The sequence below is a fragment of the Aspergillus viridinutans genome, assembly GCF_018404265.1.
Source record: "Aspergillus viridinutans IFM 47045 DNA, scaffold_7, whole genome shotgun sequence".
NCBI classification, from domain to species: domain Eukaryota; kingdom Fungi; phylum Ascomycota; class Eurotiomycetes; order Eurotiales; family Aspergillaceae; genus Aspergillus; species Aspergillus viridinutans.
In genome coordinates, this window is record NW_025091223.1 from 1,126,474 (window position 1) to 1,148,508 (window position 22,035).

A 22,035-nucleotide genomic window follows, 5' to 3' on the forward strand; every position below is an offset into this window, starting at 1 on the left:
TTTGACAATTTTACTGTATAACAGCGAGCTATTCTGCTTCAATTAATGTGCAAGCTTGCCTTGACAAGTCATACTGATTGTAACCTTCATCTATTCCATGTGAAAAATGGTCAAGACAATCCTGGAAAGGAGGTCTTGAGTAACAGTAAATTGACTAAATGCTCAAAGCCACATTCTACCGTTTTGCTGCAAGCCGGTGTATTTAAGAGTCTAATACAAATCATTAATCAGATACATATTTTGTTTACAATTCGTCCTTGGGGGGAGCCTTGGCCTTCTCGGCCTTCTCCTTCTTCCCCTTGTCCTTCTTGGGCTTTTGGGCATTGCTCTTGCCGTTCTCCTTAGACTGGTCCCCGGATGATTTACCAGACCTGGCTGCGGCTGCGCCCATCTTCTCGTAGACGCGGTTCATGGTCCGTTCCAGTTCCTTGAGACGGGTGTCGATCTCTGCGACTGTCAAAGCTGGGTCGTCGGACTCCGTCAGCTTCTCCTGGACGGCGAGTTGTGTTTCGAGCCAGGTGTTTGTGGACTCGTAGATCTTGGTGAGGCTGGAGAGGTCGGAGGGATTGAAGATTGAATACTTCGGGCCGGTGGCTTTAGGGGTTGTGGTGGCCGAGGTGGTCTCGGATGTGGACGTCGTGTAGGGGTCCTCCTCGAGATCATCGAGAGGATCGGCCGTCGACGAAGACGAGTCGCTGGAAGAGGTTGTCGAGGTAGTTGTGGAAGATGAGCTCTCCGTAGGTTGGGTGGAGGTTGCACTAGAGAGACTCGAGGAATAGAGCTCTTCGTCTTGTTCAATCTGCTTTTGTAAAATGTCCAGAATGGTTTTCGAGTTCTTCAACAAGTCTTGAAGAAGCTGGACCCGAGCCGGCCGATTCGCATTCTCCTGTTTTCTCTTCAGAGCAGGGTTGACGATATCCTTCAAAGACTTCAGTTTGGCCCGGAACTCTGATGTTGAAGCGTCAGCACCATCGCCATAGAGCCAGTCGCTGGCAGAGGCGGTTTTCCCCTGGAGTTCGGCCAGCTGATCGGCTTTGAGAGCTTTGACAAATTCCTCATCGTCAGCCAGATCCCGGCTCCGGTAGATAAAAGACTCCAATTCATTAAGTGCCTCCTCACGCAGGATACGGTCCCGGTCCGAAGCATCGAAGGCAGACAAACGGGTCTGAATACGAGTCATTTCACTATCCGATGGCGCGGAAGTTCCAAGAGGCGATGTCGTGAAGCTGAGGGGAATCAGTTCCACTTTTATCTGCGGTGCGGCCTTCTTGGTTTCCTTGGTGGACGTCGTGGAAGCTTCGGCAGCAGAGGAAGTTGTCGAAACTTGGGGTTCTTCTGCTTCCAGCGTAATTGACTCCGTGGGCTCTCCTTCTTCACCGAGAGGTGCCTGTTCATCCTTCTTGGACCCAAGCCCGAAGAAACCCTTCACATCTTCAACGACGCTTCCCTTCTTTACGCTCTCGACTTCACAACTAACGGATCCACCCGTAACTTCTGGAAGTCCGTTAACGGGACTGAGACGCATAGAAAACTTCGTAGTGATATTGGCTGGCGAGCAACCGAACTTCTCTTTCAGCTGGTCGACAGAAGCAGTTAGATTTTGAGTCTGCACACGGAGAACCGGCGACTCGACGACCTCATCGCCAGTGGAAATTTGTTGATAGAAGCTGAACTCAAAATCATCCAGATTCTTCATTGTAACCTGTTTGTCGGGACCAACTTGAGAAGTCGGAGTAAAGAGCTTCTGCTGTCTTTCCTTGGTCTCTGAGGCCCACTTGAGCAAAACAGCGTAACTCGAGACATCGCTGGCTCTAATATCTTTGACGCGGAAACTGGGGCTCAGAGCAGCTCCCTTGAATGCAGCACCAAATACCGCTGCCTCATCAGCGTTCACGCTTGTTCTGATCTTGTCAGAAGATCCAGCGATGCGTTCGAGCTCCTTCTGTACGAACGGTGTGCGGATAGCGCCCCCGTGGAGAATAATAGAGTCGATGTCACTGAGCTGTAGCCCAGCCGCGGCCAGAGATCGCTCAATAGGTCCTCCGAGACGAGCGATGTGATCCGCAGCAAGCTCCTCGAATTTGGATCGAGTGACACGATATTTGAAATTCAAGTCTTCTTCATAAAGACTCTCAAAACTGGCGCCCGTCTCGGTGTTAGCGCTCAACACTTGGCGAACCTTCTCAGCGTCCTTCCAAAGCCTTGCCATGGTTTTACCATGCGCCTGGATTTCGGCGGGAGTTACGCGGCCGTTCAATTTCTTATCTTCGGCCAGATTTGCAACCATGTCCTGCACGATAAGATCGTTCAGCGAATCTCCTCCAAGTGTCCTGTCCCAGCCGGTTCCCAAGACCTGAACTTCTTGTACCGTCTTGTTAAATTTCCCAACATCCTTCACTGCACGACTTTGGAAGCGTATGACACTGGCCGTGGTGAACCCGGCTCCCATGTCATAGACAATATGATACTCGGGTCTCTGTCCATCGGAGACGCTGGGGAACGTACGGCTGGTGGCGTAGTTCAGGCCGACAGCAAGATTATCACTGATAAGAGCGTCGACTTTCAACCCTGCCAATTCCGCTGCCAACTCTAAGCTTCTCTTTTCTTCAGCGGTGTAGAACGAGGGATATGTAATGATCACGTCCCTGACGTCAGATCCCTTTCCAGCCAGACTGTCGGCATTACCCTTGATCTGCTTCAGCTGCATGGCTAAGAGCTCTTCAACAAGGAACGCATCTTTTCTTTCAGCCTCGCCCAGTCTATTACTGCGCAGTCCAACCGTACCCCGCTCACCAGGGGCAGCTTCCAATCTCAAGGCGGGATACCGGCTATGATAGGTCTTAACCATCTCATTGTCGCCATTCTCAAAACGAACTCCAAGCAAGGCCTTGAGGTTTGCGTAAACATCGTCGGGATAACGGGCCGCCAGGGCTAGCGCGTCACCGCCGTAGAATCTCTCAGGGAATGGAGCATTGTTTTCTCTTGTGGGTTTGAACGCAACAGCTGCCGACTCCTTTCGTTTCGAGTCTTTTGTGAGGACGATCTCAAGCGGAATGCCGGGTTTGACAAGGGCGGCTTTGATATACTCGGTACCTACGTCGACACCGAGAACTGCGGATCCAGCAGCGGACGTAGGAGCCGGGAAGCTGAGGAAGAAGAGTAGAAAGGGAAGGACGAGGAAGGAGAAGACTGGAGATAGCGATAATGCTCTCAATCGGTATCCGGGAGGAGCCATCTTGGGAGTATCGCTGTCGCAATAATAGAGGTCAGACAATGTAACGAGCACCTGGGAGGGAAGAGTCTAGGAGCATACCTTGAATGAGCAGACGCGAATTGGAGAAAATATAGATAGATAACAACAGTCCCTCAAAAAGCTTCCCCTAGCAATTATCGAAAGAAGGAACGGTGCAAAACGGGCTGTACATTCACGTATCACGAATCAGGGTAGTGGAGCTTGTCGTGAACTATAGGAACTGGCCATACGTCAGTCCCATGTGAGCGTATTGGGCTTGGGGAGGCAGGTAGACTTACAAGTCATTAAGTAGAGGAAGCCATCAAGAGTGCAGCCAAACCTATACAAATGGCCACCTGGCAGTAAGCATGAAGAATGGGTTTGCGAAAATTGAAGAGCCCCAAATTGTCGTTGCGGACCTCGATAAGGACACGTTTGGATGTATGTAATGCAAACATACTCGATACAGCAATTTTGCATTTTTTTAACCCAGAACGGCACCAGTTCGCAGGGTCCAGCCTTTCTACATTGGACTACGCGATTCGATCATCCTGACTTCTTCTGTTTCATTATTCTCATGTATCTAGTGGTTGTCCTCAATCAAGATCATCGGTCCATGGCTCCAAAGGTGACATATGCTGCTCAATCGTCATCGAAATCTGAATCACTCATCCATCCTATCTCGTAAGATTCACGGATTTCTCCCAGGCCGTTAACGAGGTTCTCTCGTTCATCAACACCGATAACCCGCCCAGCCACGGCTTCCATAGCCTTGAGCTTTGTTGCTGTTCGCGATGAAGCAGTCAGCGCTGCAAGGACGTTGATCCCTGCGTCCTTATGCTTTATTGAGAACATGTTGCGAGGAGAGCTGTCCAAAATAGGGAATGCTAATGGGATGTAAAAGCTATGTTATCGTTGTCGATTAGTATTATAATATCTCTATTAATAGCGTAGCGTCTTCACTCACCTTTCGAGCATTGGTTCAGAGTTATAAAAGCGTTCCTTGCGCTTGAATCCAAGATCCTCCCTTGATTTGGGCACCTCTTTCTCAGGACTATGTCCACGGCCAACTTGAACTTGATTGAATATATGCGAATCACCGTTGTTCGGATCATCATATGAGAAGTCCAAGTCGAACTCTGTTCTAACTTTCGAGGATTCCCCTTTCGATGCTTGTGTCCCCCGATCTTCTGGAAATTGAACGGGTCGTGTATCATTGCTCATGTCCTCAGACAGTATCTTAGATTGCAGCTCAAAAATCTTGTGCGTACCATCTTCTCCCGCTAGAGAGGTCTCAAAATCCTTATAAGAACGAAGACGAGTGGGAAGCGTCGCCGTTTCCATCGCAGTGCTGATTAGTGCTGAAGTCTGCCATTCTGACTGAGCGTCGAGGCTAATTGTCTTGGGGAGGTGAGTCGGTGGGTCTATAATAGGCACGTACAGCGACGACTGTGGGGAGATAGAGTGTATAGATCGTGCTTTGTTCATATCGCGCTTAAGTTGGTTGTGCTGCATGGAACAAATAGGATGAGTTTCAGTCAAGACATCTAGTAGGGGAGAGACTCACTCTTTGAACCTTGTTTCCACCTTCGATAGCCCATACCCAAACAGTTTTTTTACCAAATTCATCTCTTAGCCTATCCACATATTTTGCGGCAAATCCACCCCAAGCATCATCGGAGCTTGTGAATAATTGGAGGGCGCGCAATTGATCGCATTCTTCCGCAAGAGGTCTCAAGTCTCGGTCGAGTAGGTCATGCTCTTTGTCCAGTTCTCCAAACAAATCTTCCCCCACACTCCAGTCTTCGAAAGGCATAATCTTTGAATTCAACTCGTAATCATTGAGCTGCACTATTGAACGCGGATGATAGAACAATCGGTTATAGTCTGACCAGTAGCGCACGGTATCGGAGGAGAGAACTGGGGCCGGAAGCCCTTGTTCCAAGTGCTTTTGATACTCGCTCTGAATGATCGGTGTTTGTCGCTGTATGACTTCTTTTCCGTCCCTGAAACGAAAAAATTCAAGGTGAGCCCTGTTCATGGACGTCTCTGAATAAACAGAGGAGCGGAACGAAGCGACCTTACCATAAGCCTTGCCCGGGAACTGCATCTGTAGTCAACTCATAGAGGGCGTTATGCTTGCGTAGGGACCCAAAAGCACCTTTCAAGTCATAAATGAGCGTCCTCGGAGTGTACGTTTCCGACCCATCCGCCCCGATGCCAGGTCGAAAATGGACATCATGATCGATTGGTGTTTCTTCCGCTTCACCGTACGTGAAGTATGATTCCTTGAAGGCTTGAGTTGAAGGTCAAAATACAGCAACAGGGAGAAAAATCTCGACTGACCTGAAGATTCCAAAAATGTGTAGCCAAGTAATTTGCTCGCTGCCCCAGTTGTAGCGTAATAATTTCATGCATTTTGCGCTTATTCTAGAGACGTATGTGCTAGTGAGCAATAGGTCGGCTTGAGTTTAGGCGATTCTACATCATTCAATGTCAAGTGACAACAAGTGCACAGTGGTACATACAAGTCAAATTCAGATGATCCATTCAGGCCTCGAAGAGAGAAGGCAGAACAGACGCGGTAGAATAACATAAATTCCTGAAGAAACCCCGCAGGCAAATATCTCAAAGACAACTGTTATCGCATCATGGAGCACGGACCATCTGGAGCTGGATGCCTGATCAAGCTTAGTGCCTCCTTATCAAACACGTGAGACCCATTTGCTTAATATAGTATAGCTTTGTTGTCCAGAGCAACAGTCACCTGACACTTACCAGATGAGGCAAGAACTGAACAAACATGTTTGGTGTGTGTGTTGTGGGTGCGTCAGTTCGATAAAGGCCTGACAATCAGATCCAAGTTTCAACCCAAGCCACCTCCACCGCGATACCCTAGAATCGCAAATTTTTCAGCGATTGTCATGCTTGATTAGCATCAAACGGACCGTATCACCTTTGGTCTGACACCTATCAGCAGCTATTCGCGATGGACTCCCCTATTCTGTCCAGTCCTACGAAAATACTCCACCCACTCTCGCCTGAGCGGATGAATCAACAACAGATCATTCCTAGCTCACCATCACGGCAATCGGATATCCTGGATATACAACAACGAAAGAAGACAAGGGGGATGTCCGACGTTCAGGCAAGAGTAGCGTTCTTGAACAATCTGTCTCGTGGAAACAGCCCGGCAAATACACCACAGCCATCAACATCATCTGGTACTTCGGCAGCGCTTCAGAGAGCACTACTCGGTCGCGAAGAGGCAGAATCTGCTCTAGCTAGTGTCTCTGCTCAGCTTTCCGAGGCACAATTACGGGAACGGCGCATAAGCGAGCGACTCGAATCATTGCTAGAAGAACTTCAAGCAGCCAAAGAACGACAGGCGCATGAACGATCAGTCTTTGAAAAAGAGATTAGGAAGGCAAGAAAAGAGGCTTTTCGCGCGGGATCCGCTCTGGTAAAATTGCAGGAGGAACTGAAACACGCAAGGTCGGAAACCAAAGGATTGAAAGAGGAAGTTCTCTGCGAGCGAGCGGCGAAGGAACAAGCGAAGCAAGAGGCATTTGAGCGAGCATACGCACTTGCTGGCTTGACTGAAGAGCTGGAAGTTCTTAAAGGACGCTTGCGCAATGTTGAAGCCAATCGTCGCTCAGACAGCCTTGAGGCCCGAGCAAAAGAAATGGGTAACGAAAATATCGGAAGACTGTCGCTGGCAGAAGGAGATCTCGCATTTATGCTCACCCCGGCGCCTCGCAGGCCAAAACGGCCTGCTGAGGATTCGACGCACTCACCGCTTGTGGAATCTACAGATCAGACCACGGCACAAGACACTCCTCCAAAGAGACTAAGACTTTCAGATGTGACACCTCGGCAAGGTGATCAAAATACACTATCCACAAACACTCACCAAGAGATAATCGATGACCTCGAAGAAACACTCAAGCATGAGAGAAAAATGAGACTCGATGCCGAGGACATGATCGAGTTTCTAAGAATGGAATGCGAATTCAAACGATGCTCTTGCAGGCTTGCAGAAGAAGAGGAACAGACCAATCAAGTCCATGCGCCAACCAGCGAAGATGTCGTAGCCCAAGACAAGGTTCAAAACATCATCGAAGAAGACCGCCATGACATCCGTGGCCCTAAAGCCCAGCAACATTCACACTTTGACAACCTGTTGCAGGGGTCTGGGCCTACGGAGCAGGCAAGGCCTCAAGAAGAACCAGAGGAACTCTTGATAACTTTCTCGCCTGTGACGGGAACTTTCAAATCAGTCCCATCTCCAGTTCGATCGCCTCCTAAGCAACCCCAAGACACAGCTTTAAGCGGGCTCGAATCGTCGATCTCTCGCGAAAACCCTTCAGCGCAGCAGTTGCTCGTTAGTCCTTTCGAAGAAAGGCATGTTAATCGGCACGAGACGTCCTTTGAGCCCATGGTGCAAGTTAAAGAAAAAGACTCAGTCCAACCTTTCGCTCCTGGTCTCCAACCATCCCCAGCTCGTATCCGAATCCCTTGGGATTCTCCTTCACCACCGTACAGTATTGAAGATAATCGCAATGCACCTACAGAATCAGATGGTGCGCTCGCTCCTCATTCTGTTCCCCTGCCTGGAACGTCCATCGACAGAGAACAAGCTCTAGCGCAAATTCGAGCACGAAGAGGGAAGACTAATACAATGAAAAGATCCGCCAGTGCCAATGAGGCTACCCTTCGCTCCGGAGGAGGGGGTGCCACACCGGGTCGGGGGGCGCAAAGAATCCCTGGCGTTCAGAACTCGGCAGTGAGAACTGACGGGGATAAGGCTGTCCGACGAGATCTAAGCGCTCCGGTCAGGATGTTCCGCCGGTAAACCTCTTTCGTCCGTGACGTGAACAGACTATTGGTATCTGAAGCACATCATACTTGAGCTGTTGTCGATTGTTGACCGATCTTCGTTTGATACCCTGATGTCTAAATGAGATGGCGTTTGATTTTGAGTTTTCTCGGGCTAATTAAATGGGGCTTTCTTGCCTTTGGGGGGTACTTTTTTCTTTTGGATCACTATGAGCTGACCCGAGTTTGGACTTCTTCTGCTGGTATATAACGACGGCTTACGATACTTGCGGTGGACAATGCTCTTTTTGTTTGCTTATGTTTCAGCGGAGCTCTACTTGCATGTCACCCTCACATTCATTCTGAGATTTGCATGATCTCCCCATTTTCCTTTGTCAAGCATATTTATGGTACATAGAATCCTGCTTCAGTGCCTATATGATTACCAGCACATAATTCTTACGAACCCAGCCAAATTCCATGAATGAGATCGCTCTCCCTCATTTGAAGTTCCGAACATGTCCGTTGAGGTTAACATTGTACATATATCAAAATGCAAATGGATATTTACCATGACAAGGCCAATATTGACAGTCATCAACGGCCTCATCAGACAATCGAAATCCCACAGCACTTAATGCGCGCACTATCAATGTAGGCTTTGCGACCCCACCATGACTGCACCAATTCCTCCACAAAGACACGGTCGGAAGCGCTCCACACATCGAGGCCCATCTCCGTCATATCCTCGGAGGTGATAGTCACCGGCTCGTCATCCTCAGGTGAAAATTTGGCGGCAGATGGCAGCAAGGGCCGTCTCGAGTCGTCTCCTTGCGAATCTTCCCTGCCAACGGAAATGGAGGGTTCGGCGTCCGCTTCCTCCGGTTCATCCTCGTACGGGGCGCCTATATCCTCATCCTGTTCTCCGTTTCTGCTATCCTGACGGGCAATCACGTCCGACAACGTAACGAAGAGCTGGGTCGTCAGGCGACGGAAGTAGGCGACCAGTGCGATTTCGGGAGGTTGCGAAGCATCCTCCGCTTGCATCGAATGGCGGCCAAGAGATCCCGAGGATGGCGTCGGCATGGCTTCCACGCTGGCTAGGAGCCGCGTGTCTCGCTCAATTTGGTTTTCTTCTTCCTCTTCTTCCGTAAGTCCGTCCCGCTTCTCGCCTGCGGATGCCCACCAGATGAAGGATGTGTAGGCTAGACGTGTCCATGACAGGGGCTCGACGACCGGGCTAGATGAGTATGTAGACGCAGCATCGGAGTCCTCGTCTTCGCCAGATGCAGTGTCATCGTAGGAGACGTGGCGTAAGCCCTTACGGAGGATGGTGTAGCGTCGCGCATCGCGCTGTGTGGCTTTCAGGTAGATTGCTTGAGATGAGTTATGCTGCGCGCTTCGGTTAGGCAAGACGGAGATTTTAGGGAAGACTTTCTGGGCTGCGTTGCTGGCATGTGGCGGAGGCAGAGTAACCAGGACGTCGAAGAGCTCGCTTTTCATGCTCAGCACACTGTCTGTGCTGCAGGCTATCCAAGCCGCATCGGGCTCAGTCTTCGCAGAGACGTTCACGAATGACGAAAGGTAGGGTATATCGTGGATGCCGATATTGAACAGTGGGCGAGGTCGGGGAGGAAGTGAACCGCCAGGTGGAAGCAGTGGTAGAAGGTAATTTGGTAGCGATGCTAACAACGATAAATCATATACTGTGTTGGTTAGCAAGGACTGCTGAAGACATGCGGGGAACAAGGGGGGCGGATCCATTTACCATAGTTACAGGGTATATGGACCGGCGCCTCGGCCATGAAAAGAATACGCTTGCGTAATAATGCTGCTCTGTACAATGGGAATATCAAAGGTCCGAAAGAGTCAAGAAATTCGGGAAGTGACGACGCTGGATGGAAAGGCGTTAGGGCCGGCCTGGACGCTTCCAGTACTATTGCGTCGCTGAATGCGCGATTACGCTGTAAGCTGTCCGGTCGCTCTCTGAACCGGAGGCCGACAGGTGATTCCAAAGGAGAATCAGCAGATATGGTCGATGCATCGTTCACGCGTATCTCAAAGTTATCCCAATAGTCCGACAAAGGTTGAGTGTTTGTCATATCCTTGGCATAGGTCCTGCATCAAGCAAGTCAGACGGTACTTCGAGCCATGAGAGATCTCACCCACTCTGCCAATTCCTTTAGCCTTGGAGCGTGCCTCCAACTCTTCCCGAGTCTACCAAAACTCAGGGGGACCAGAACCCCCACGGCAAACATCTGCGCATTGCGCTCTGCTTCATCCGCGGGTTGGTTGACGAACGAACTGATACCGGCATACTGTTCATGGACGAAATATCTAGGCAATGACAATCGTTAGCATACGGAAGGAGATTAATCGGGTCGCCAGCGTACACTAGATCCTCGGAGACATTATGAAGACCCGATGGAAGCGATTTGTATTCGACGACTCCTTCTATATCGACTGCAGGCCCGGATACGTCAGCTTCAGTGGCTCCCATATCTCGATGATAACTGTCACTTACCTCCAGGAATGGTACGTTTCCACGAAATGACGTATCTAGATCATGATTCGTAGTCAGTCGCCGTAGGCCACATATTTGCAAGCTGATGGTAAAGCTCACCCAGCCTTAATATCGAAGCGGATGACGAATAGCGCCGCAATACCAGGCGGCGAGTCAGGAGTAGGGTTTCGGGGTACATCGAGCCCCAGAGGCTTTCTCCTAAAAGGACCAGGAGCCATTGGAACAATGCGCTTTGATCAAGGAGCTTCCAGGCTCCATGAAGTGATTGAAAGGACTGACAAATTATAGTGGTGATGATGGAGGATAATCGCGATCCGAGAACAGAGTGGGCACCCTGTTACGTTGCGGAGAAACCCGAGGAGGTGTTGCTGCCTGAGGAATTAAGGCTAGCCATGTTGAGTAAGTGGGGAGCATCCACCAGTTGTTTATCTGGTGGAACTGGTATATCTAGTTAGATGTTATGAAAGAGCTCGCCATCTAGGATCATACTGTTTCTTCAGGGATTTTCAAAGCCAGGTTGTGATTTTTGGCGGCTGTTTGATCATAGGTTGCGAATGAACATGAAGTGAATATACAAAACCAGAGTTGCCAGAATATCCATCCTGGCTTTCAAGCTCTCACAGAAGACAAGGTCAATTTTCTTCTTCGCGCATTGACTCTTCTGCAATTATGAGTAGTCAAGTCTCTTCTCATCCTTATTATCCTTTGGATGCGCATATTAAGGAATATGCTCCCAATGAGACTTCAATCCAACGCCTTCTCGCTACCTCCAGTATCGCAACCTCAGTCATTCTAGGAGGGACTTTGACTTGGGTCAGCTTCTTACGACCAAGTCTGCCAAAGGCAGACCGGCTTGCTATTCTGTGGTTTATTCTCTGTAAGGTCCCTACTTCTAACCCATGCATATAATTGAACAGTGGCCTTCTAACCGCTCAAGCAGCTGGGACAATACATTGCTTTTTTGAAGGCTACTTCATAATCCACCATGACCACATGGCTTCTGCGCAGGACTTTCTCGGTCAGTTGTGGAAGGAATATTCGCTATCTGACTCGAGATATATGACTTCGGACACGTTGGTTCTGTGCATGGAGACGATGACAGTGGTACGTGCCATGATACAGACAAGGCTCTCTGATTCAGGACGACTGACCATGGTTGACAGCTCATCTGGGGTCCTCTGTGCTTCTTCGTAGCATACCTAATCCTCAACCAACATTCACTCCGTCATCCACTGCAGCTGATTGTCTGCATGAGCCATCTGTACGGTGATACATTGTACTATGCCACCAGCTTATACGATCACTATGCCCATGGACGGTCTTACTGTCGACCTGAAGCGTACTACTTTTGGATCTACTACTTTCTCATGAACTTCATCTGGATTGTTATCCCCTTCTGTAAGTTCCAAGCCCTGGGCGTTGAGGCCGATACATGCTCATATCCGTCACAGATTATCTTTCTCAGAGTATCAAGGCGATCTCCAATGCCTTCGAAGCTCTGCAGCGAATATCTGCAGATGAAAAGGCTCGATAACGTTCGAGATCGCTCGCCCCCAGCCAACGGCTTTCTCGGAATCATCGTTGCGCAAACGGAACTCCTGTTGGAGCATATGACTACATCTGGATACTGACTTGATTGGAATATGGATTGATGTAAATCAATGCGATCCGATGTGCCTGACGAGGTTATTGAGATCAAGCCCGTCCGACCCACTTGGTGACGCGTGGACAGCTGCCTCGCTAGACATTGTCAAGTAGCAAGTAATAATTGTATGAGAGAGTGGATGTACTATGCTGTCATGATTTGATTGCCGCCAATTACTCTAGATAATAATACAGAAATTAAAGTCTATGGATGAATGTGTTCCTAAGGATGGTTCAAACCATCGGTTGGGCTCCGACTTAGGTGTGGATATACACAACCACGATTGATAATAACACCAGAAACAAGTGGAACAACTGGAACTCGACGATTCCTTCATATGTGCCTAACGAGTCCAGCTAATTGGAGTGCGAGATTAAAAGACGACTGCTAGACAAGATGATGATTTAGTTTATCTAGTAGATACTCCGTACCACTTCACCTTGGTATGGTTGGTTAGAAGTTAGCGCTGATCCTGCACGTTTCCCGGGCAGCATCAGTAGGTCCCTTACTGAGATATGCCACACACGGAAAGCTCTGGATCGGTCGAATTCCAGAGAAGATCATTCCTTTGGACTCGTGCAAAATCGCTGTCATCCAAGGTCAGTCGATCTCTCAAATCATATCAACATCAATTGTTCTTGTGAGTAGAGAGGTACTCCTAGGAAAATACCATTCCCCGGCTGACCATCGTCACTTGGACCCAGCCGGCAGCGGACTAGCTAACAAGTCTCTCTACAGTTGTCTGCTGCCCCCATCATTTGACCGCCTGTTTACAGTGGTCTTTTATTCAAAACTCTTTATTTATTCTTCATTTCTCTGTTTGTTCTGTGTGTTCAAATTTCCGCAACTAGTTGAGATCCCAATCCTGTAATGCTTTTGCGCAAGCTGTGAGTGAGTGATCCCCCCTCTCTTCCCGTGATAAACAAACAAGCGGCCCGCGTGACGTCGTTGGTCGCTGCTGGTTCTCAGCCAATACGGAAAAATCAAAACATTCTTTCGCCCCAGCTTTCGACATCGAATCGTCTCATTAGGCTTCCAGAACTTCGTGGCAGCAATTTTATGTCTCGGATACCTGCTTCTATCTGCAGAAATATGCTAATCATCAGCATTCACCATAGCAGACATCGATGCCGTCGACGCCCGCCACTCCGCATCGCCCCTCCAACCGTGGGGGAAGCGCCAAATCTTCCCCAACGAAATCTAAACCTCTAGATATTGGAGTGCCCCTGGGAGTATATGACACCAATTCTGTGCGGGAGAAGGTCCGTAAGTGGCAGCAGCAGGGAGGCGGGGTCATCACTGCCACCGACGTTGTTTACTACGAGGACGACAATGAAAATTCGACGAGCGAAGCGAAATCCAAGCCCGTTAAGGGTGCTACGAGGAAGCGCAGCAACAGCACTCCCAGAAAACGCCTGATCAGCGATGAGCATTGGAAGTTGAACCGGACTTCTACTCAAACCCCAACGCCGAAAGTATCGCCCCCGAAGCGTATTTCCCAGTATACAGTCAACGATCCGTTACCATCTCCTAGACTGGGGCGAAAGGAAGGTCGGAAAGATGGAGAAGAGCGATCGGCGCCATCCTCACGCAGCCGCGACAGGGACAGAGCTGGAGGCGCATCTGACTCGACTATCAAGGAGCGTAGGAAATCTCGAGCTTCTCGAGATGTGGATTCGGCGACCGAGTGCAAGACTGAGGACGAGGTGCAACAGAAGGGGTCTTCGAAGTCTACGTCGCGGCCAGGGACGGCAAATCGCTCTCAGTGTGGAGACGCTTTAGAGCCGCTGGAAAGTTCCAAGAAAAAGGGAGAAGTGACTGAGGACGATACGGATTGGGCAGCAAGTGAAGCGGATTTCTCGGAACTCTCCAGAAGGCGGGCACGAGGCCCTGGCCCTAAGACTCCGCCCAAGTCTCGCGCTCCACTCAAGCCGCCTAAGGGAGGTATATTCGGGCATATTCTGGATGAGTCGCGCAAAATGTTCGTGCGACCGGAGCCTCCCAAGCCGGCTCCTACTAGGGGCTCCAAAATTGAGGCCTGGCTCTCCAGTACTTCTGATCCGTTCCTGGAAGACATGGATCCCGATGTGGAAGTTCCTGCACCCTTGAACACTAGGACGAACCGAGGGAAACCATCGCATAAGCGGGAAGACAAACATGACCGCAATGCAGATTCTGGACCGTCTCCTGAGAGCGAGAGTCGTCGAAAGACCAGACGACATGGGCGAAGTAGAGAAGGCTCAGCCGCCAGTGAGAGCAAGAAATCCGAGGAGAGGAAAGCTTCCTCGAAACAGCTGAGAGATGACTCTTCTCCTACCCACAGGAAGAAGTCCAGCGAACACAAGCATAGCAGGTCATCATCAGTTGCAAAGCCGGCTACCGCCCGCGATGCAGATCTGAGGGCAGATGATCATGACACAGATACTCAGCCTTTCTCCGACGGTTCGGAGGTATCCGGGAATAACGCTCCTGTTCCTCTTATCCGCAAACGACCCATTCCCAGCACAGGCCTCCATCGACTTTCGACTATTGCCTCCATTGAAACAATGAGTGCAGGTGATGATGGGCAATCGCAGGCGCTTGGACCTAGCTTTCTTCAAGACAAGTCCGCGCCAACACCGTCACAGACCAAAGATGATGCGGAGGAGAGAGATCAGTTTGACCCAAATTCGCTTCCAGTTGTCTCTTCTCAGTTGAAGAGGCGACTCACCACACATGATGATCTCATGTCTGTACTTTCAGTTCCAAATACGCGCAGTAGAAGCTTACGCTCTGCTCGTAGCCTACGAACGAACAAGAGCCGCGCAACTAATGCTACCGTCGCTGACCTGCTCAAGGAGTTAGCGGCCGACGAAGTGAAATACATGCGCGAGCTCAAGACTCTCGTCGGCGGCGTAATACCCGTTCTGTTGACTTGCGTCCTCTCAAGGTCAGACTCGGCTATTGCGGCGGGTCTCTTTCGACCATCAACTGATCCGAAAGACGAGCTGAACTTTACTAAGCCGATAGTCGATATGGGTGTGGCCATCGAGCGCTTGAAGACGCTGCATAAGCGAATTCCGCAAGATAACTCGGATTCCTTGCTAACTTGGGCCCAGGGAGCTCAGCGAGTCTACCGCGAATACCTTCGAGCCTGGCGATTAGGCTTCAGAGACGTTATCGTTAACTTGGCCCCTCTCGAAGAGGGCGAGGTCGCTCAGAATGCTGATACGAAGAGCTTGGATGAGGGAATGGCTCGAGACGAAAACGGTGATGTGGTCAACAGTGAAGGCGAGAAGGTGGATGTGGCTTATCTGCTCAAACGACCGCTGGTGCGACTGAAGTACCTTGCGAAGACCTTCAAGGGCATCAACATGCTCGCTCCGTCTGCTAAAGCCGAAGGAATAGCCTCGGTCTATCAGAATCTGGTCGCGGAAGCTCGTCGCCGCGCAAGAGAGGAACGAGCAAGACTTGAAGACGAATCCGCTGCCAGTATTGACTCAACTCGTGCGCGTGATCCTGCGACCCTAGGAGCCCTTGCTGATGTGACCATCGACAAGACTCGACGCGTCCGCGCTCGTGACTTCTTCAATCTGTCTCTGTATCATTCCACAGGCCAGGTCGTAGACTGTCGGGCGGAGCTTCTTTTAAGAGACAATGGCCCAGATACCGGGGCGGGCGGGGACCTGCTGATTTGTGAAATTGACCACGCGGATCGTTGGCTGCTATTCCCTCCAATGGACCTGACGTGCGTTTCTGCGCGTAATGGAGACCTTAAGGGGGAGATTGTGGTCATGTTGCGTAGCCCGCCGGGACAGACGAAAGCGTGGCAGGAGTTGTTATCGCTACGGATCGACGAGGAGGATATAGCATTTGAATGGGTTCAACTATTGGGAACGAACCCACCACCACCAGCCCTCTGTCGGACCCAGAGCTTCATTGAGAGAGCAAAGCAACGACAAAGAGCGCAAACGGCTCCTTCAAGCGATGTATCGCCGGCTCAAAAGGCGCCACCTAGTCCTACAAGTGTGGATATACCTATTGGAGAAAGGCCCACATCGCGAACCGCTCGGCGGTCTTCAACCCCTAAGGAATTCTTGTCGGAACCCAGCACTGTTTGTGGGACCACTTCAGCTATCGAGTCATCCGTCTACTCTGCAATTACTCGCGAGTCGGATTATGCTTCAACACCACAATCTACACCATCAATACTCCACGCTCGTGACCCGCGCAGGACTCCCCTAGTTGATGAAAGAGCGTCAGCAGGCCTGAAACGATCGAAGGCTAAGCGAGTTCACCGGCCTGGAGAAAGCTCCCCGTCAAGCCCGCAGAAAGATGCGCTTTCAGACAAAGAGCAGGTGTCAGCGACTCCTCGTCGGGATCGTCACGAAGATCAGAAGCCTGTCCACTCACCGCTCGTTGTTCGCGAAAAGAAGCCTTACACGGAGCAGCAATCTCCAAAATCTCCCATAAGAGACACGGTTGACCAGGTATCTCCGCGAGTATCGTCTGTGCCCTCAATGGACCTGCCCAGCATACCCAAGATCAGGAAGGGCAGTAGTCAAAGTTACATAACTGAGTCGTTGGCATCAGTATCGGACGACGAGGAGTATGCTCCTGTGGACTCGTACAGTCTACCAGGAAGCCCCTCAAAAAGCAAGGGTCACTCTCGATCGAACTCCGACTCGAGTCAAACGAACGACGAGCAGCCTCCGCCACCTCCTCCACACAGTCGTTCACCGAGCTCCACCGGGCCGAGTCTGCCGAACACCCCTGTTCTCAGTCCTACCAATGTGAGACAGAGAAGGCGCGGATCATCGCCATTGAAGCACGAATATGAGCCTTCTACAGCATCAGACACCTACTCCGATTCAGACACATCCACCGTGCGACGCTACGACATGTACTCGGATTCTGATTACACTGCGTCGGACACGTCGGATGGAGACTCTGAGGACGAGCTCGCCTCCTCCTTACCTCCCGTCGATGCACACAACCTTGCCAAATCTACCCTGGCCGCATCATCTAACAGCTCGCTATCACCCTCGAATTCTGCATCTCAGGGTGGATATAGATCCGTTCCTTCGCAGCCTACAAAATCTTCTGCTGCCGTTGCCTCTGTCTTTGCATGGTCCGAAAAAGGGACATGGGAAGCTGTAGCTCCCACGGACTGCAAGATTGTAGTCAGCCCTGGGCTCATCGAGGCGTATGAGATGAACTCCAAGGCCATGTCCGACGTGGATGCTGAAGAGCATAGAAATCAAGGACAGCTGCTAGTTGCCCTCGAGCTCACACCACTGGTGCCCATCCGGCGGGGTACCGCCATCGATATTAGCGTTCGTTCGCCTCCGACTGAGAAATCGAAGATCAATTGGAGCAACAATATCATGTTCCGTTCTCGGAATGCAGACGAGTGCGAGGCGCTGTACGGTCTCATAAATCAGGCACGTATCAACAACCCAACCTACATTGCTTTGCAAAACGCGCGTGGCCGTTTTGCGAACCAGCCCGTTCCTATGGAACGTTCAACGAAGACTGGAAGGTGGTTCGGATGGCCCCAACGCCGAAAGAGCTACCGCGCGTCGAATTCGCCTCGATCGCTAGCCGACCACTCTGAGAGCAGTGTTGGGACCATGAGTAGCGCGTTCTCGGCGTTGAAGAAATTTGGAACCGGAAGCAAGATGTTCAATCTCTCGCGCTCGTCAATCACTTCCCGGAGCGCAAAGGACGATAGCCTGCACTCAAGCTCTGCCGGCTCTGGTTCGCATCATTCATCTTCCGGCATCGGCAGAATAGCCGCTGCCATGAAGGGCGCCGATGGAATCGGCCTGTCCAACGCCAAGATCCGGTTGTACGTGCGCGAGACTCAATCGAAGTGGCGTGATATGGGCGCTGCCAGACTCACAATCATGCCCGCTCGCTCCGCACCTCGCCGCCCAGGCACGTCTGGCAGTAGACGCAGTGATACCAGCGTCGGCGCCGACGAAGGTAGCCCGCCAACCTCTGGATCCGTCTCGCCTCGGCAGGCCACCGAACTGGAGAAGCGCATCGTCGTTCGTGGCAAAACACGTGGCGAAGTACTGCTCGATGTTTGCTTGGGTGAAAGCGCTTTCGAACGTGTCGCAAGGACCGGTATTGCTGTGTCTATCCCAGAGGCTAATGACGGAGCCATGCCAAAAGAAGGTGGTGTCATAGGCAAATTTTCGAAGATATATATGATTCAGATGAAGAGTGAAGCTGAGGCAGCATACACGTTTGGACTTGTTGGAAAGCTTAGATATTAGGATGTTTGAAGTTTGAGGATATCGGATTTCTTCACTTCATCATATCAGAGATCGGATGTTTTTTTATAATAGTTTAGAGCTCTGTTCTCTACCTTGTTTCGCTTTGATGATTATTTTTGTGCGCATACCATACCCCCTTCAGTTTTTCTTTGCTTTGATTGATCGCGATTCCTTTCGCACGTGTGAGATACGAGATGATCCCAGGTAACAATTTCATAGAGATCGTGGATAATGAATATATCAACGCGATATAATGATATTTATCTAATCATATAGCCTCGAACCAATGCAAATGCTCTCTATACTTCTCTCTATGCCGCATACTGCATAGTTCTAGTCTCCTAATCTACAATCACCGGCGAGGATGGCCTCTTCCCCTTGGCCTCTGCAGTATTGGACTTTTTGAAAATGAACGAGACTCTGTTATCCTCGTCTTGGAGCAAGGGAAGAAGGACGTCGTCGTCATCAAGTGCGGCCTGCAGATCGATTACTGCTTCATCCGTCGCCGCTGATAACAAACCAGGGTCTATATGCACGTAATGGGAGAGCGATTGTTGTATCCGGCTTTGTTTGGCTGGCTCGTCGCCCGTGATGTCGCTCCCTCGTTTGCCCCTGTGGCTTCGGCTTCGGCGACCATCACGCAGGTGCGAACGAATCCGCCGCTCTTGTTCTTCCATATTGAGCTGGGACGCTTTGATGAGTGTGGGAATGTCGGGAAACTCAGTGTCCGTGTCCGAGAGGTCGCTGGACAGTGAGTCCTCAGCATCCGTGGCTGGGATGCTGGTGTCGTCGCTCGGTGGACCAGCCATCTGCCCTAATCCGCCGCAGTCGCAGCCCAGAAGCTCATGCGTCTGACAGCGGCTCGCCTCGTCGAGCCGGAAGAGATCCTTTAGCTCGTCCCTTGAGAATTGAGCCACACTGCTTTTGTGTTCCATGACACTGTCTGCCAGTCCGATCTTGGTTACCTGGCGTTGCCAGATTTTCTCCTCCAGGCTTCCCTTGAGCAAGACGCGGTAGATCCGGCAGTGTCTCTTTTGGCCGTCGCGATGGATCCGCGCCATGGCTTGTACGTCGGTTGCTGGGTTCCAGTCCACGTCGAAGAGGACAAGGCGGCTTGCGCCTATCAAATTCAGTCCGGTGCCTCCTGCTTTTGCGGAGAGGAGAAACGCGAAACAGAGATTTGGGGGTAGACGGTTGAAATCTTCTACAAGGGCCTGCCTTTTCTGCGTTGGCGTTGAGCCATCTAGTCTCAGGAACGGCAGAGAGAGCGAGGTGAGCAGGTTTGCGAGCAAATTCAGAGTCGAGGTGTAGTTCGAGACAAGGACGATCTTCTCTGATGTTGATGTGCGTAGGTTATGGAGTAACTGATCGAGTACACGTATTTTTGCGCTGCATGAAGGGGAGAAGTGGCGTAGAAGATTCGGAGGCAGGGACGATAGAAGCGCTGTGATGGTCTCGCTGGGTTTGCCGTCTCCAGTCTTAGGTGACAGTAGCGAAGGGCTGTTGCAGAGCTTTTTGAGAATGGTAATGAGCTGCAGGGCGTTTTCTGAATTGCCAATGGCACACTGGAACACTGGCGAGGCGAGCACATTTTTGTAGATATTGGCCTGTGTGGAGGTCGGGTTGCAGAACAAGACGTATTCTGTTTTCGGTGGCAGATATTTCGCCAGGATGTCGGCCGTCCTACGTAGCATGAACTTGGAAGTGAGCTCTCGCAGTTCTTCATTCCTAGCTTCGCCTTTCTCAATCTCCTTCTTGGTTGCCTCCGGCTGCCTGCTCTTCACGATAGGCCCCTCAAATTCTCTGACAAAGGCCTTGAAGTTCCCTAAAATACCTGGATTTACCAGATCCACTGCCGCAAAGAATTCCTTCAGGTCATTCTGGATTGGGGTGCCAGAAAGAATGATTCTTTTTGTGGCGTTCAGCGACTGGATAGCTTGGCCACTCTTATTCTGGAGCGTCTTCAGCCTGTGGCCCTCGTCCGCGATAATAATGTCGACTCCAGCACCTCTTGCTAGGCCTTCTTGAACGGTTCTAAGCTTCTCGTAACCCACTATCATGACACTATAGGCCCTTCCCATAGTGAAGTCGGTCAAACGCTTCCTTTTATCATCAAAGACGAATATACCGATACGCTCGTTACCCAGCCATTTCCGGAACTCCTTCCTCCAATTGTTGATTAGAGTCACCGGGCAAACGATGAGAGCTTTCTTGATCACTGGAGGGCTTTCATGGATCGGATTCTGTTTCAGCAGAGTCCAGAGCAGCGTAATCGTTTGCAAAGTCTTCCCCAAGCCCATGTCATCTGCAAGTATAGCACCTTCTCCATTGAACGATCGCATACCCATGACGCACTCGTAAAGGAATTGGACGCCCTCGCGTTGGTGCTGTCGCAGGTGTTTGGAGAGAATTGGATCGACAACGACGTCAACGATTTGCTTCCCCTTGGGCACTGAATTCGGTCGCTTCATGACCAGTGCTCCGGGTTGGTTCGGGTCATGGCGTGGAACCGGCTTCCCAACAGGCCCCGCGGGAACGACGGTGCTTTCTAGTAGCGGCCTCTTGTATGCATTGGATATAGAACTGGGTCTAGATGCCGGATTTGGTAGAGGCAAGCTGCCTGTCTTCCCACCCTGGCTCTTCTGACTTGAAGTTGTCGGGTGCGAGGTACTGCTCCGGCTCCCGAGTAACGGCATGAACGTCTTCTTCAGCGGTGCCGGTGCCGCAGCGAGGCTAGTGGTGTCTTTTCTCTCGAGAAATGGCCTTCCGGCTAGGTACTCCTTCCTAGGTATCTCCGAGTCGATCTCAACTTCTTTGCCTCCTATCGAGAGTACGGTTCCTGCTTCAAGTCGCGATCCATGCATCACCCGTCCCATATCCTTTCCCGATATGTCCTGTAAGTAGAGATACCCATCCCGGGCAGAGATAATGCCGTCCCCGTCCCACGTCTTGTTCTTCTTCGTGGACGGTTTTCGCCTATTGCAGGTGCCGGGTTAGCTTGATCATCGCTTAAATAGTGCCCGGATAGTTACCATAGCACGTTGTAGTATCTGTCCCCAAATGAATCATCACCAGTCGTGCTCTCGCTGGATGAGCTGCCTGCATTGATGACTTGCTGGAGAGGATTGCGGCTCGGCGTGTATGATCGGCCTGGCGAATCACCATGAGTAATGATTTCTGGGTCCAGACGCTGCTTCTTAGCTGGGGGTTCGCGACGTTCGGGGGCACCCTTTGCCGCGGGTGCATTAGAGACGGACGGGTTGGGCTGTTTCCTGATCAAAGGAGGTTTGAATGGCTTGAAGACCATAGTGAAATGGTCGCGAACTCGTTGCCCGTTTCTCAATCGGCGTGCTGAATGGTGAGTTATGATGTTTGTCGCGAAGCGCGAGACGCGAGGCGGAGCGCGTGGTCACGTGTACGATCTTGTATGTCCATATCGGGAGATATTGGGCCATCTATCGACTTCAGTCGATGTTTCCAGCTGTACAAGAGGATTCGCTACCGTTGTGTTAGGCGCCTCCTGTATTCGTAGTAGCCTGCTTTGAGGATTATA

General features: G+C 50.8%; 7 protein-coding genes across 7 annotated transcripts; 3 read left to right on the forward strand and 4 right to left on the reverse strand.

Moving 5' to 3' along the window:
- Positions 1-244: 244 nt before the first annotated feature.
- Aspvir_008879 (Hsp70 family protein) lies at positions 245-3,235 on the reverse strand (the record flags this gene model as incomplete). Its single annotated transcript, XM_043272035.1, has 1 exon — positions 245-3,235. One exon carries the CDS (start codon positions 3,233-3,235, stop codon positions 245-247), a length of 2,991 nt encoding a protein of 996 aa, XP_043127970.1.
- A 639-nt stretch (positions 3,236-3,874) lies between these two features.
- On the reverse strand, positions 3,875-5,650 carry Aspvir_008880 (misato family protein; the record flags this gene model as incomplete). The annotated part of the gene is made up of 5 exons (XM_043272036.1): positions 3,875-4,136; positions 4,200-4,741; positions 4,800-5,238; positions 5,318-5,520; positions 5,579-5,650. The coding sequence occupies 5 exons, from the start codon at positions 5,648-5,650 to the stop codon at positions 3,875-3,877; spliced, it is 1,518 nt and encodes a 505-aa protein (XP_043127971.1).
- Positions 5,651-6,221: 571 nt separating this feature from the next.
- On the forward strand, positions 6,222-8,087 carry Aspvir_008881 (uncharacterized protein; the record flags this gene model as incomplete). Its single annotated transcript, XM_043272037.1, has 1 exon — positions 6,222-8,087. One exon carries the CDS (start codon positions 6,222-6,224, stop codon positions 8,085-8,087), a length of 1,866 nt encoding a protein of 621 aa, XP_043127972.1.
- A 572-nt stretch (positions 8,088-8,659) lies between these two features.
- Positions 8,660-10,792, reverse strand: Aspvir_008882 (uncharacterized protein; the record flags this gene model as incomplete). The annotated part of the gene is made up of 6 exons (XM_043272038.1): positions 8,660-9,756; positions 9,819-10,168; positions 10,220-10,387; positions 10,444-10,513; positions 10,575-10,609; positions 10,674-10,792. 6 exons carry the CDS (start codon positions 10,790-10,792, stop codon positions 8,660-8,662), a joined length of 1,839 nt encoding a protein of 612 aa, XP_043127973.1.
- A 451-nt stretch (positions 10,793-11,243) lies between these two features.
- Positions 11,244-12,108, forward strand: Aspvir_008883 (EXPERA domain-containing protein; the record flags this gene model as incomplete). The annotated part of the gene is made up of 4 exons (XM_043272039.1): positions 11,244-11,451; positions 11,515-11,678; positions 11,738-11,972; positions 12,026-12,108. The coding sequence occupies 4 exons, from the start codon at positions 11,244-11,246 to the stop codon at positions 12,106-12,108; spliced, it is 690 nt and encodes a 229-aa protein (XP_043127974.1).
- A 1,238-nt stretch (positions 12,109-13,346) lies between these two features.
- Aspvir_008884 (uncharacterized protein) lies at positions 13,347-18,482 on the forward strand (the record flags this gene model as incomplete). Its single annotated transcript, XM_043272040.1, has 1 exon — positions 13,347-18,482. The coding sequence occupies one exon, from the start codon at positions 13,347-13,349 to the stop codon at positions 18,480-18,482; it is 5,136 nt and encodes a 1,711-aa protein (XP_043127975.1).
- A 341-nt stretch (positions 18,483-18,823) lies between these two features.
- Aspvir_008885 (DEAD/DEAH box helicase) lies at positions 18,824-21,789 on the reverse strand (the record flags this gene model as incomplete). Its single annotated transcript, XM_043272041.1, has 2 exons — positions 18,824-21,458; positions 21,515-21,789. 2 exons carry the CDS (start codon positions 21,787-21,789, stop codon positions 18,824-18,826), a joined length of 2,910 nt encoding a protein of 969 aa, XP_043127976.1.
- Positions 21,790-22,035: the final 246 nt, after the last annotated feature.